Source organism: Fundulus heteroclitus, chromosome 24, assembly GCF_011125445.2.
Source record: "Fundulus heteroclitus isolate FHET01 chromosome 24, MU-UCD_Fhet_4.1, whole genome shotgun sequence".
Taxonomy (NCBI): Eukaryota; Metazoa; Chordata; class Actinopteri; order Cyprinodontiformes; family Fundulidae; genus Fundulus; species Fundulus heteroclitus.
The window spans coordinates 24,153,317-24,167,133 of NC_046384.1; the positions used below are offsets into that span (position 1 = coordinate 24,153,317).

General features: G+C 39.6%; 1 protein-coding gene across 6 annotated transcripts in view; it reads right to left on the bottom strand.

Annotated features, from left to right (window-relative positions):
- The window catches only part of LOC105931048 (nck-associated protein 5), a 178,808-nt gene that overhangs the window by 50,442 nt on the left and 114,549 nt on the right, over window positions 1-13,817 (bottom strand). Inside the window, exon 1 of one of the 6 annotated variants that reach the window (XM_036128110.1) lies at window positions 10,105-10,399. The exons of 4 other annotated variants lie outside the window; for them this stretch is intronic. In XM_036128110.1, coding sequence (XP_035984003.1) covers window positions 10,105-10,124 — 20 coding nt within the window. In that variant the 5' untranslated portion in view covers window positions 10,125-10,399. Of the gene's footprint in view, window positions 1-3,438; window positions 3,892-10,104; window positions 10,400-13,817 lie in introns of those variants that run through there. One more of the 6 variants, XM_036128109.1, reaches the window with a different exon arrangement.

The window sequence follows — 13,817 nt, forward strand, 5'->3', positions numbered from 1 at the left end:
TGAATTTAAGAAGAAAACCATAGTTAATAAAGATAAATCAAATTTAAAATGTTAGGATTGCAGCTTTGATGTGAACTGCAAAACAAGCCACTTATTATAAGTGTCATTAGCTTAGCCAAAAATGGCAGAGGGACATAAATAGCCGGAAGGCTAACTTCTACAAATTAGTCAAAATTAATAAATAACAATTCAGTGTTAGTTGACTTTGTGGAAACTTTGTGATCGTACTCCCTTGAGTAAACATCAGTACGTAGACACCATACTGTAGAAAGTCAAATGAAGAAACATTTAACATTAAATGTTAGCAATGCAAGAAAACCATTTGTAGTTAGCTAACTTAGCTTGACATAAAAGCTAAAAATCCAACATGAAAATAAATGGACATCTACAAAATCTGAATCAGTTTGAAAAGAAAAAGTTAAAATATATACTTTAGAAAAGTTTTAGGAAAGTCTACTTTGATGAAAAGTAATTAGTCCAACTGCTAATGTGCAGCACCCCAAAAATATAAAGATTAAAAAGTGAAATGTAATGGGTGTACGATGAAAAGTGATGTCATATTTATTCTTGATGAAATGTGGACTCTAGGTGACTTATTAATCATCAACAGCTTGCTGGCGTAGACTTGTGACATTGTGAAAAAAGCCTACATATATATATATATATATATATATATATATATATATATATATATATATATATATATATATATATATATATATATATATATATATTTTTTTTTTTTTTTTTTTTTTTTTATTTATTGAAGTTGAAGTTAGGTGAGGCAGCATGGTTAAACTGGCTTGGGATGAAAGCTTACCACCCGCAAAATTAATGACTCTGAGGTTAAAGACTTACTCAATTAGGTGGAAATTGTGTACTAAGTAAATTGAACAATGATATATGAACAACATATGATACATGAACAATAGGCAATTTAAAATCTCTGACTGCTTAGACCAGACTAAAGATTAGGCCTACAACATAAAACTACCAGTTACAAATACATAAATACTTTGTTTTTAACACATGAAATGGTTCATGTTCAGTTTAAAGGTTTTAGTGAACCTCTGCTTTCTAATGTGTCGATTCATTTTTAAAACAATGACTGCTGCTCAGATGTGGGTATTTTATGACTTTTATTCAGCACTGAAGAATTTTCCCCCACTATGCTCATACTAAATTAGAGTAAATGTTTTGTTTAATAGCAGTGGACACTGGATGTGTGTTAGTGGATAAAACAACCGAAGGCAGTCAGGACCTAGCTATGCCCACCATCTGTCCAAGCTGAGCCATAAAGCCGACTGTAATCAGGCCTCTACTTGCTGACTGCACCGTCAAAGAGCCAGGCAGGCAGAGCTGGTGGCAGATTGCTCCAACTTTAAATACTGGCCTTAATCAGTACAACCTATAGTGCAGGAAGACCTAAACATCCAGCACATAGCTTACAGCCAGAGACACTGACCCCAGGTCAAGGATTTGTGGACAGGCCTGATCAGCATCGCAAGTAGGAATAATGCTTGGACTGAGGGCATATAGGAAGGGGACCACCCACAGATAAAGCAATAGTTTGTTCTTTTTGGTGCTATGCAAAGGTCACCAAGGTTCTTTTATGGATATAACTTTTTAATTTCCTTTATTTATGTCTTTATAGTGAACATAGTCTAACCTGTTGCAGTTAGAACTTTCTTAGAGCCCATTTTCTGCAACGCTTAATATTTCTGATAATCTGATTTGCTGAAATTAAGGCAGAAATTGCCGACAGGAGTAATGCGAGACAGGTGCATGATTAATGTGCAAAAGAGCGCAGCTAAAATGAAACTGAGATGAGTGGAAATATCATTAAGCCAGCCAACAGATGGAGTCAGAGCGAGTCTAATGCTGCATGAATAGAAACTCCTCACACACCAGAGTGGCAATGAATGTTAAATTAAGTGACTGAAATGTGTGTGGCCCCCACATGCCCGGCTACCTGCAGACAAACTTCCTCAGTGACCTCCAAGTTACTAGCTGGCAGGGCAGGAGGAAACTCTTTGATGCCTCGGGCTGCCAGCTTCCAAATGCTGAACGGCGAGGGCAGGGGGAGGAAACGGTCTGGATCCTTTGTTCAGCTTTTAAAGGTGTGTGGCATTCTTGCACACCTGAGAGAGTCCCTGTTTTCTAAAAGACCTGCTTCATTTCTCATGCTGCCTGCAAAGTTCCCTCCGACTGAAGGCGCAGATGTGTGACATCTCAGCGGACCAGTTTATGTCCATTCGATGGCCAGGAGAGAGCACTAAGGGGATCTTTGAAGCTCAGATGTGAAAGTGATGGCATGGAGAGACTCTCTTCAGTATCTTTATAGAAAAAGGAAACCTTTTATAGTGTCAATAAAAAACATTGAGTTGAGGTTTTGCAATGAAGGGACGGGGATAATTAGGAAAGAAACAATCTGAAAGGATCTGGTCTTCACAAGGTTTTAAGACTACTTTAACCTCCAGTAGACAACAGCATCCAACAGTTTATAAACTGTTATATTCGATCATAATCATCAACAGTTAGACCTCCTCTGAAAAGGCTGGACTTCTGACAGTTTTGTGGTTCTGCCACATGCAAGTACAACTCAGCAATGCACGTCATATAGAAGGTTAGATGTACAACTAATAGCACATTAGCAAGTGATTTCGTCACCTGATAAGAATCCCAGAAAAACTACTTTTGGACCTGATACTCAAAAGTACATGACGCAAAACAAACTCAGGTGAATCTACATATATGGAAGTTTAAATGGAATGTAAATTCATTATAAAACATGAAAGGAAACATAAATTAGAGTCTGTCTTCCAAAAAACAGTAAATCTCGTCAAGTGCAAAACTGGACAAGCTCCCAGCAAAACACCCCTTAATATAAACTGTAATTTGTCACTGGTGTAAATCCAGCTTCTTTCAACCTTATTTACATGGACAGCAGTGTGCTAAATGCTTATGATGGATGGGAAATCATTCTAAGATGATGTGAGCATTACTTAACGTTAAAACAGAGTCTTCCTCTGTTTGGAAGGATGATTTATCAGAAACTTTGCGAGCCAAACGTTATTGAGTACATCACAGAAGGGAAGAAGAGAGCAAATAAAGGACAAAGGACAGCGCGTGTTGAGGTGAAAACCAATCCTCACTCGTTTGACCTCTATGCCACTCTAGTTGAATTTCAAACACTCGTCAGCAGTTCAGGAAATACAATTAAGGGTCCAATCAATTTTAAGTTGCGAGGTCTATGGTGATCTTCAAAGAAAAAAAAAACAAACTCGTCTTCTTGAATGTAGGTGAACACAAATGTGATATACAACTGGGTAAATGGAGCTTGCTCTGCTAAATCATCAATGGAAATTCCAACAGCTCTCAAGTTAATTTCTCCTCACAAAGTGTCCCAAAGGTCCCCCAAAATTTGACAAAACCTACCCCATTTTGACTTTTCCTCCACCTTTAGCTCCTCCATTCCTCTTGAAGAAAGCCAGGAGAAGTGCACAAACATCCCTGAGCTCCATAAGCACGGCCAGGCACTCTGCTCTCACGCTGACCTAATCCCTGCTGTTGAAATGTGGGTCTCCTGGCAAACAAATAGGCCAATGTAGTCATCATATAAGCCTGAGTGCTTTCCGCTCAATCGACAGCACGGCCAAGTTGGCGAGTCCGATCCCCTGCTCTCCTTTTCGACTTGCTTCGTTTCCGGCATGTCATTATCTGACACCAAGTCTGTGTAGTACAGGGACAGTGATCTGGCAGACAAGGACTTTCCCATATGTCCTACGTTAAGCCCTCTAAGGAAAGAGGGCCCTCCCGCTAGGAGGCAAGCAACCCTAGAGTCTTGAGGATAGCCTTACATATATGAGGGATAGCTCAGGATGGGGATACCCCCCCTTGCTCTGTCAGCCGGAGTGTGTCTGTGGACAGGCATGTGTGTGAATCCTCTTCACTGGTGATTAAAGAGACTTTAGCTTTGAGGAAACTAACACTTTCTGTGCGTGGAAAGCCTGGACAGATTGCAAATCTCTGTAGGCCAATGCTTGTCTTTGCACATGTTCAGCTTTTATATGTCTGTTCTCTTTCTATGGGGGTTGTATTTACAATGGTCTGCAAAAGCATTTGTCACCTTAGTTCTGTTTTTGTTTTTAAACGTTTCAGATCATGAACTAAATGTAAATCTGAGGAAAAAAAATCAGTTATCACTTCATTAATCACGATAAAAAAGCTATCTAAAGCAACCTGGCCTCATTAGATAAAATAATTGTTACCTTGACCTACTGTGCTACTCTTTGCAGCAACAATTGCCACCAAGCATTGGCAACAACTGGCAATGAGTTGTTTACCGCATTGTGGAAGAATTTTCGCTGATTCTTCTGTGCAGTATTGTTTTAATTCAAGCTGCACTGAAGGGTTTTCCAGAATGAACAGACCATTTAAGGTCACACTATTTAACCTACTTTATGTTGTCAGACATGTTGTATTTGTATTTACATCAAACTAGTTTTATGAACTAGCAGCACAGGTACTTTTGACAAAACATGGAAAAACAAAACACTTATGTGTTTAGTTCTTTTTTGCATGATGCTCCCATGATTGCCTGGCAACCACTACACCGCATCTTTGTTCTGGATTGGGCCATGAATTTTCATTTATGACCAACAACTCGCTTCTTGCCTGAGCTTTTGCCCATGAATTCCTGAAGGAAGCCTGAATTTGCTTCCCTTGCCCAGCTCTGTCAGAGGCCCAGGTTAAACAAAACCCTCTAATGAGATTTGACAGGTTAACAATTGCAATCTGCTAAAGCTGGGAAGCGATAGTAAGAACAATCACCCCAGTTGTGCGGCCGAAACAAGGCCAATCGGTGCGACCTCGCGTGACTGCTTCATCGACCGCAGCAATCTTCTTACCCAAACTCAACAAACTGTCCATTTGAGCGCATAAATATTCCATTCTCCTTTTACTCCCTTCCAGCAAATCACTTATGTACGCCCACCGGCTGATTGCCTAGCTTAACCTAACGCTAAGCCACTCTTATCCTCTTAGAGCTGTTTTGCAGCAAAACATGTGGGAGACCCTTGGTCAGACGTGACCTAAATCAATAAGAGGAACAAACTCAGCGGGGGCTGGACCGGAGGCGTTCGGAGAAAGGTTTGCTTCATTTCAGAGCTGTAAAAGTCATGCACATCAGTCATGGGTGTTACCGAAGAGTAGCATTACCAAAGGTCCATGGCCTTGTGACCGCTGACACTCGCCAGAGACCTTTAACCTTAACAACAAGTCGCACATGCACATCAGGAGGAAGCAGCATTTAACATGATCTGACAGCCATATTTCTTCACAATACTGGGGACAGAACAGCTTCAAATATATATTTAAATCACCTTTTTATGTCAGATTCCTCTCAGAATCACTATGGACAGACTTCAGAATTTAAAAGCACCCAGGGTTCAACCTCTGTCCAAAGGAAGTCTTTAGAAGCGAGGAAGCGTTCCGTCCTCAGAAGCATCCCGTAAAGCTTTCTACCAGTGGCAAGAAATATAGAGCCATCCCTGTGAGAAACCTCAGACACAGTGACAACAGGAGCCTGAGCCTCGGTGTCTTCAAAGCAGGGTCAAGATTGGGAGCAGAGGAGGTGATTATAGTTGGACAAAATCTTGAAATAACAAGGCAATATATATAATAACCAGAGAGACAGGCTGATAATTTTGTTGTGATATATTGTTTGGTATAGTTGGGTCTTGGCATTAACATTAATGGACACTATGCAATACCTCGACCAAGTAACTGCTTGTGAAAAGCAGAAGGAACATTACCTAAACTGAGTATGACTGAGTCTGATCAAATCACCAGACTGGTGCAAAAAGCTCAAATGCCAATGTACCAGCTGAAGACATTCAATGGTGGCTTAGAGCTCAAACATTTTTTTTTTTTTAAACTTTGATGGTAATTAAAAATTGTGACATAAAATATGTATTTTTATGACTTGAATACTAAGAATGAAAAGCTTTGACAGTCTCCCTATGCCAAGGTTGTGTTTAGCTTTGAGATGGCAAGCCAAAAATAAAAAATAGAAACTGTAATGGAAATGAAAGAGTTTTGCTGCACTTTTGTAACATGCAGAGGCAGTGAGTAAGTGATGAACTTTCAAAGTGCTTTGCTCTGAATAACAAAAAGAATCAATGAAGTCAATAAACATGTAACCACAGCAACTTAACACAGTTTATATTCTGCTTTCTTAAATTCATGTTTATAAAAATAATATGCCTATACATCTCTCTGGTCAGGAGGGGATTGTTGGGTGCCAAGCAAATTTAAAAGGTGGACCAATGGCTCGATGATCCCCCCCCCCCCACACACACACACACACACACCTTAAAGGATGTTCCACTGCAGCTTGACTGTCAAGCTAGCAGTACTGTATGTTAGATAGTTTACGTCTTCCATTCTTAAATACATATTGATATAATTAATATGTAACATATGCATTTCAATTCATATTAATAAACACATTGTATATATAGGACTGTTTACTCAGGATGGGCCAGTGGAAAACGTTTCTTTTTATATTATTATTTTGCAGCACTAGTGGCTATTTGACAGTAAGTTGACAAGGAATGGGTTTGAGAGACAGAGGGAAGACAAAGGTCCGCAGGCTGGTACCCTAACCTGCGATGGCCGCATCGAGGGCTAAGGTGTGCACTAGCCCTGCGCCACAACTGCAGCCTGAAAACTAGCACATTTAAAGGGAAGAAAATATCCCGTTCTTGCCCCTCCATGGTGGAACCGCTGTAGCTAGATGACTGGCCTGATGGGCCCATTTAGGAAATTAACAGGGTGAACCAGTGCCACTTATTTACCCAACCTTGTACACACTTTTGCAGTTTCACTGTCAAGATAGTAGTTTATGAGCCTGCTGTTTACTTACTTTCTTAAAATATTTTTTTCAGGAGGGGTGAGTTGGAATATGCTAGCAAATTTGTTAGAAGGGCTTAGGTCCCTGGTTTCCCCATCTTAACCTGACTGTCAAGCTAACGGTTGTTTTAGCCCTGTGTTCTGCTTCTTTACCTAAAGTTATCCAATCAAAAATATTGTGCAAATTTGACAGGGCAAGAAAGGCTGGTTGCAAGAGGCCAGCAAGTTCATAAGGAGGTCCAAAGCTACCCCTGTTCCCCCATGGTGGCACCTCTGCTGGAGACTGTGGTGAAAACCAGTTGACTTTCCAAGATTACTAGACATTTAGTCTTTAAAATAATTTGAACTATGTTTAAATCCTGGCTAGTAATGAAATTATTATTATTATTATTATTATTATTATTATTATTATTATTATTATTAACATTAAAATGAAAAGTGCCATTTAATATATTTGGACATCTAACAAAATACTAAGATATAAATACTGACCAAAAATGTCAGATGTTCATTTTTATTTCCCCCCTTTTCAAAAGGGGGGAAATAAACAATTTTGCAAATATTTGCAATTTTGCAAATATGAACAAGGAAATATTTTATTGGTTGGATAGCACTTAAAGGCGCTACAAGTAATACTGACACCTTGTGGCTCAAATCGGTACAACAGCTTGCCAATCACAACAATCTAATATGCTGCTTTTTAATGGTGTGTTGCTGTTGTAACTTTTTACTTCCACGTGACAGGTATATGATGTTGTATTCTGTTCTATTTCTGGTCCGCTTCTCCCATAGGCTTCTATGCTAACAAGCTGCTGCTCTTTTGCCAAGATAAAATACTAAATGCTGTGCTCTGTGTTGGGAACCCTGGCAAATCTCATATGATTGACTCAGGAACCAGGAAGTAAACACGGGCTACACACTGCACTGAAGTAGTTCCGGACCGTGCATCTAGGTTTGAAAGGAGAAAAACGTGACTAAGACATTGTTGATAAAGAGGACCGGTTGTTTATAGGGAATTTTACTTCCATCCCAGGTTGACAAATGAGAATGATTTAGGTTGATTTTACAGTAAATATCTTACTTATAGCTCCTTTAAACTGAGCCCACCGGTTTTGCTTCATTGTTAAAGGCAGTTATTTTAGTGATTATTTCTTAAATGGCATCATGAGGCCAAAATACAGACGATAGAAAACCTTTCGAGTTGTTGAGAGTCCATGTAGTGAACCTTTGCTGGACTACATTCATACAAGTATTACAATTACAGTGGCCCTTGAATTAGAAAACATACTCTGAGTAAAATGTGTAGCATTTGTGTAAAAGCAAAGGGATTATCACAGTGACAAAACTACATCTCTAATAGAAATTGTATTTTCTGTAGCTTTGCAGAGAACACCAGTGGGATATCGGTTTGTGATACTGTAGAGCACATTAACAGCTGCTCTATACGTTTCAACCTGAGCAGCTGTGAGGGAAGCAAATCTATGCTTCAACCATTAGGTCAGTAACATGTTTTTTTCCACTTTAGGCCACAACCTGTGACCACCAGTTAGTTATATAAGCTTAATGAAACAGGGAAGTTGCCCCGATGTGTGGCTCCATGCCCTACTTCTGCAGCAGCTTGTTATCTGACCTTTTAAAACAGCCTTGCAAACATCACAACAAGTATATTTAATCGAAGGTGGAAGTTGAAAGGGTGGAACGGATGTTTCAAAGAATATGTGGTAAATTTAGATGTCAGAAAAGAGTTCAAGACACAAACCTGGTGAATGACTGTAGAGCTACGCTCAAAGTAATATGGAGGGCTTGATGTCAAAGAGCTCTTTAGGTGGAAGTTTAATAAGTAGTAATTACATGTTCAAAATCAAGCTGAAAACCAGATTGAAAGGACTCAAACTGAGGTTTTCACAAAATAGTCAAGACACCTACAATCTATTTACCAGCCCACACTTCTATAAGGAAGTGACTTCAAAAGATCGACCCCCCCGTATCCTGTTAATGACTCCAGATGTGCCGTCTAGAACAGGGGCCTGATTCATACCGGCTAAATCCTCGCAGCTGCCAAGGCAATTTTCAACACAGCAAATTAAACCACTTTGACAAGGTCTGATTGGATGATTGGGTGATTGAATTCGAGGAGCATTCATCAGCAAAAAGCTCACCGTTTGAAAGCACCGCAGTCCGACCAGAAGATAATGAGAGAAGCACATGAATGCGTACAGTGCACAACTCCCAAACTATACTCCACAGACCGTGGAAGGCTCAACCTGAGCATGACCATCCAAACAACACGTCCAGACTTGAAAAGCCATTCCTGTCTGTTTACACCATCCGTGCTTGAGTTCTACGTGCACTGAGAATTGTGCAGAAGGAAAACCGGGGTATGAATTTGCAGGCAACCGTCATCGTCTGCTGGTGTTGTTAGTCTGGCTGTAAGTCTCCCATATCCTGCCGAGAAGAGGGCCCTTCAAGATGGTAATCATTCAACGTCAAGCTGAGCAGTTCGGCTGTAAACGCCTCAGTTTTGACAATGTGCAAGCATCTGTTCTGGCTGTCAATGGCTTGAACCTGAGGTAAAACAAAAAGTAAGAGGGATATATTCACAGCTCACTTTTAGGGAAATTTGTTTTCTCTTTAAAATCTTAAAAAAAAATACTTCAGGGCATCCCAGGAGGTGTCTTCTTTTTACCCCCACTAAAGGCTAGCCAAGATATCGCCAATTTAGGCTTAAAGGTTTGCTCCTCTGGATTATTGAAGTTGTCATTACCTTAAAGCTGCTATGTCATCCTCAGGTCAAAGCCAGGATACCCAGTGGCCCAGTAGTTATTGGGTACGCTCAAGGCATTGTTTCTCTGTGTCACAGAAGATGAATATAAAGCCACAAGCCTTCTTTGTAAGAAAGAACATCCATATTTACAAGCCTGACAAATATTTTAGTCTCTTTAATCCAAGTAATATCTTTATCTGGTAAAAGTTGTGATTCCGTCCCCATACTTTCAGCAGTTTCCTAATTGTTTAGAAACATTCAATATCCTAAAGAAATTGTTTGTAAGAGCAGAAATACAGACTCAGAAATAAAGATTCTACCTGGGTAAGAATTGAAAGTGCAATAAAATGCCATTAAGGGAACCAGATAAAAGTTCAATAAAAACCAACATCATAAGTTATTTTGATTTTTGAAGTTTCCATTACCTCAAAACTGCCTCTCTCATCCTCAGGCCAGAAACAGGACCCCTGGAGCCCTGCTAGTTCTTGAATACTCATTGGTCATCCTTTGTGATACTCCAAGAAGATGGATTTAAGGCAATTAACCGTCATAGCGAGAAAGGACATCCAAATGTGCCGACTGATTTATTTCTTAAACTCTTCAATTTCTCTAATGTCTTTATCTGAAGGTTGCAGTTTTGTCCCCATATTTTTAGTCTCTCTTGTCCCGCACTGGCTCTTGAACGTCTGTTGAGTTGTGGGACATTCAGGGTGGGCCCAAGCAGGCTGTAGAGTCTGCCACTAATCCATCTGAGTTTAACAACAGCATAGACTTGCAAGCAGTGGGGAGAGCCTTAGGGGGATTGACCAAAGTCAGGAGGGGCTGGGCAAGTGACCCACAACAGGATAACTGGTTGGGGGAGGGTGTGTGTGTGTGTGTGTGTGTGTGTGTGTGTGTGTGTGTGTGTGTGTGTGTGTGTGTGTGTGTGTGTGTGTGTGGCTAAGGATCTGTGGTGTATGTACACCTATGTCTAAAGCAAATTGACTAGAATGAAAAGTTTTGGACTAAGCTGTGAACAAAGAGAAAGATTTTCATCTGGAATTCCCAAGATATTCTCGTAAATTTAACTTGGTGGGTTTGGTGGAATTATATGTTAAATATAGTTGGATGAAGAACTGCATGGTTTGATGGATAGATTGAGAAATGGATGTTTGAATGAAAAATGGATAGCTGGACAGTTAGACAAATAGATTAAAGGATTTTTGGATGGATGATATATGATTGATATATGTTTAGATGGATGAACAGATGAACAGTGGTTGGATGGATGATAGAAGGATAAAAAAGTCTGTCTGCATTTTTTTATATAAAAATGGGGGAAAAATTAAAATTAGTTCGAGCAACTTATTTTAGGAATTGAGATAATTAGAGATAAAAACAAGGTATGGAAATAAAAAAATTACCAATCCTTTTCCAAACTTATCAATACCTTAAAAAAGCTGAAATTCCATTGTAATCAGAACTTTTCAAGACAGTATAAGAACTGTGCAACACTTTGAAGGGCTTTCACCATCAACCATCTGCCCGGATTCATCATCATTCAAAGCACTACCACCAATTAATTAGCAAAACGCAAATCAATTGGTGCCCGAGGTCAAACAGATCCTGCTCTGCTTCAGAGATTGGATGTCCATCTGACAAGATTTGCGGGGTTATTTTAAAGACACCTTAACAGAATGAGGTTTCTATTCCCTCTAATGCACAACAAATAACACGCCCCAATCAATCAGAAGATATATGCCGTTGGAGAGATGCAAAGAACTGCGTTTGACATGCATTGGTATGGAGAGTACTGTGCAGAAGTCTTGAGTCATCCCTCATTTCTCTATGTTTTTGTTCCAACCACACAGATTTTCTTGTAGTCTTTTAAAGTAATAATAGAAGTAGCAAAGCCCTAGATTATACCACAATTTTGCCACAGCTCCAAATTCTTGCTTTTAAAAGTCATTACAGTGGCTTGGAATTGTTCCTTTACTCCCTCATCAAATGCTCGATCAGGAGAAGGGATTCAATCCAATTCAATTCAATTTTATTTATATGTCGCCAATTCATGAAACATGTCATCTCAAGGCACTTTACAAAGTCAAATTCAACCATATTCTAAAGATTGGGTCAGATTATACAGATTGGTCAAAAATCTCCTATATAAGGGAACCCAGTTGATTGCATCAAAGTCCCGACATGCAGCATTCACTCCTGGAGAAGCGTAGAGCCACAGGGAGAGTCGTCTGCATTGTCCATGGCTTTGCAGCAATCCCTCTGGGATTCTGGGATTGCTGCAAAGTCAATAACGCTTTGCAATTGGATTGGCTTTCTAAGACAAAAAAAAACATGTGTTGTTATAAATTTAATTTGAGTACATAACAATGTTTCTTGACCTGCTTATTGCCCTTTAAAATCTCAGTCATTGGCTGGTGCCAATTAGGTCATTAGCAGGACGTTGCGGAACTTGACTGCTTGCTAGGGAGGTAATTCAAAGACCTGATTCAGTTGCGCTAGACAATGGACAAATCTAAAAGTTATAGGAGAGGAAGCCCATCTGAGTCCCCTTGCTTTAAATGGTGCCACATTTGCAAGGAAAATGCGTTTGTGAGTTGAGCCGCAGTAATGAGTCATGTACACATGGACACTTGCCAAATCGTCTCTGCCAATGCCAAACATCTTTTGGTGGAGCTAGAGTGATGGTGTGGGGCAGCAAGGGTGTTATCATTGGATTCAATCTTAATGCAGACATAATTAAGATGCAACCAGTGGCACATCCATGTTCCCACTCTTAAGGTATGTTCACGGCGTATGCAGGCGAGGCAAATGGAAAGTGATTTACATCCCTAAGTAAAGGTACATTCATGAGTGAATTAACGGTCCACAATGTGAACAACGCATATTGAGCCATGCGAACGGTGTGGATTGGGCGGATAGATTGTAGCGAAATTGTGAACAGCGCGATAGACGTGCAAATAGAGGGAAGCAAAACACTGAATAGAACAAAAGGAAATTTTGCTCAAGTTCAACAATCGGAACTTTTCTGTCAATTTGCGTTGCGTTAAGAGTCCTGGGGCACTAACACAGTTGTTCAGCTTTTTGGAAATCTCTCAACAGCGTGTGACCAAGCTGGTGACCAGCATAAGGAGGAGCTGCCTGACCGCTGTGTACATGCACTTTTCTCCCAGGCCATACTGAGGCCCCAGTTTGTCAAATGAAGTTTTTATGGGTGCAACCCACATACTGAACACCGCTGCAGGCATCATTTAAAACAGGGGTGTCCAAAGTGCCACCTGGGGATCCTTCAGGAAGTGGAGCAGATGCACAATGTGATCTTTTAGGATCACCAATTTATATCTCCTTTAATGACAAACATTGGGTGCAATACACAGTATTTTGTTTTTAGTAGCCATGTTCTTTTGCTATTTGCTATTGCTATGACATAGTAAGTAGTACTTAAAACACCTACTAACTTTCTACTCCACAACAGATATGGTCACTAAACTTGGCTAAATACAGCCAGCATTTCCTAGAGAAAATTCTAATTTTGGTTCCTGGTAATGGAGTAAAATAATTTTCTAGACCAAAAAAGTAGAACATGTTCAACCCAAAAGGTTCTTCTAACATCTAAGACCATCTTTCGGATCTACAATAACTTTTCATTTTCTATTTTGTTTCATTAATGTATTACATGCTTCATTTAGTGCTAAGGAGGTAAAAGGAGAATATTATTTCTGGGGTTTTTAATTTGTAAAACGTATTATGTGTTATGTTTTGGTGCTGTTGAGGACCCATCGTGGATATTTTTAAATTAACTGAATGGTTTAGCAAAAACAAGGTGAAGACAACAGATGGTCTGACATTAAGTAACTGAATCAAGGAGTTGTCCACCCTTGAAAAAGAATGGTTCTAATGTATCACTCATGACATACAAATGATAACATTCTTGTGGCCATAAATATATAAAAAATTTGCCAAATCATCAGATAGAGGTAAAGGTTCATGAAAATAATTGTCAGTCAGCCACATGGTGAGTGAGCTATTTTTACTACTTTAAAGCTGACTAAAGAGACCTAAATGATGTCAATACCTGATAAAACATTCCATGTGTCCAGATAGCGCTAAACTCACTCCATCTGTCCTCAGTACTAAATCA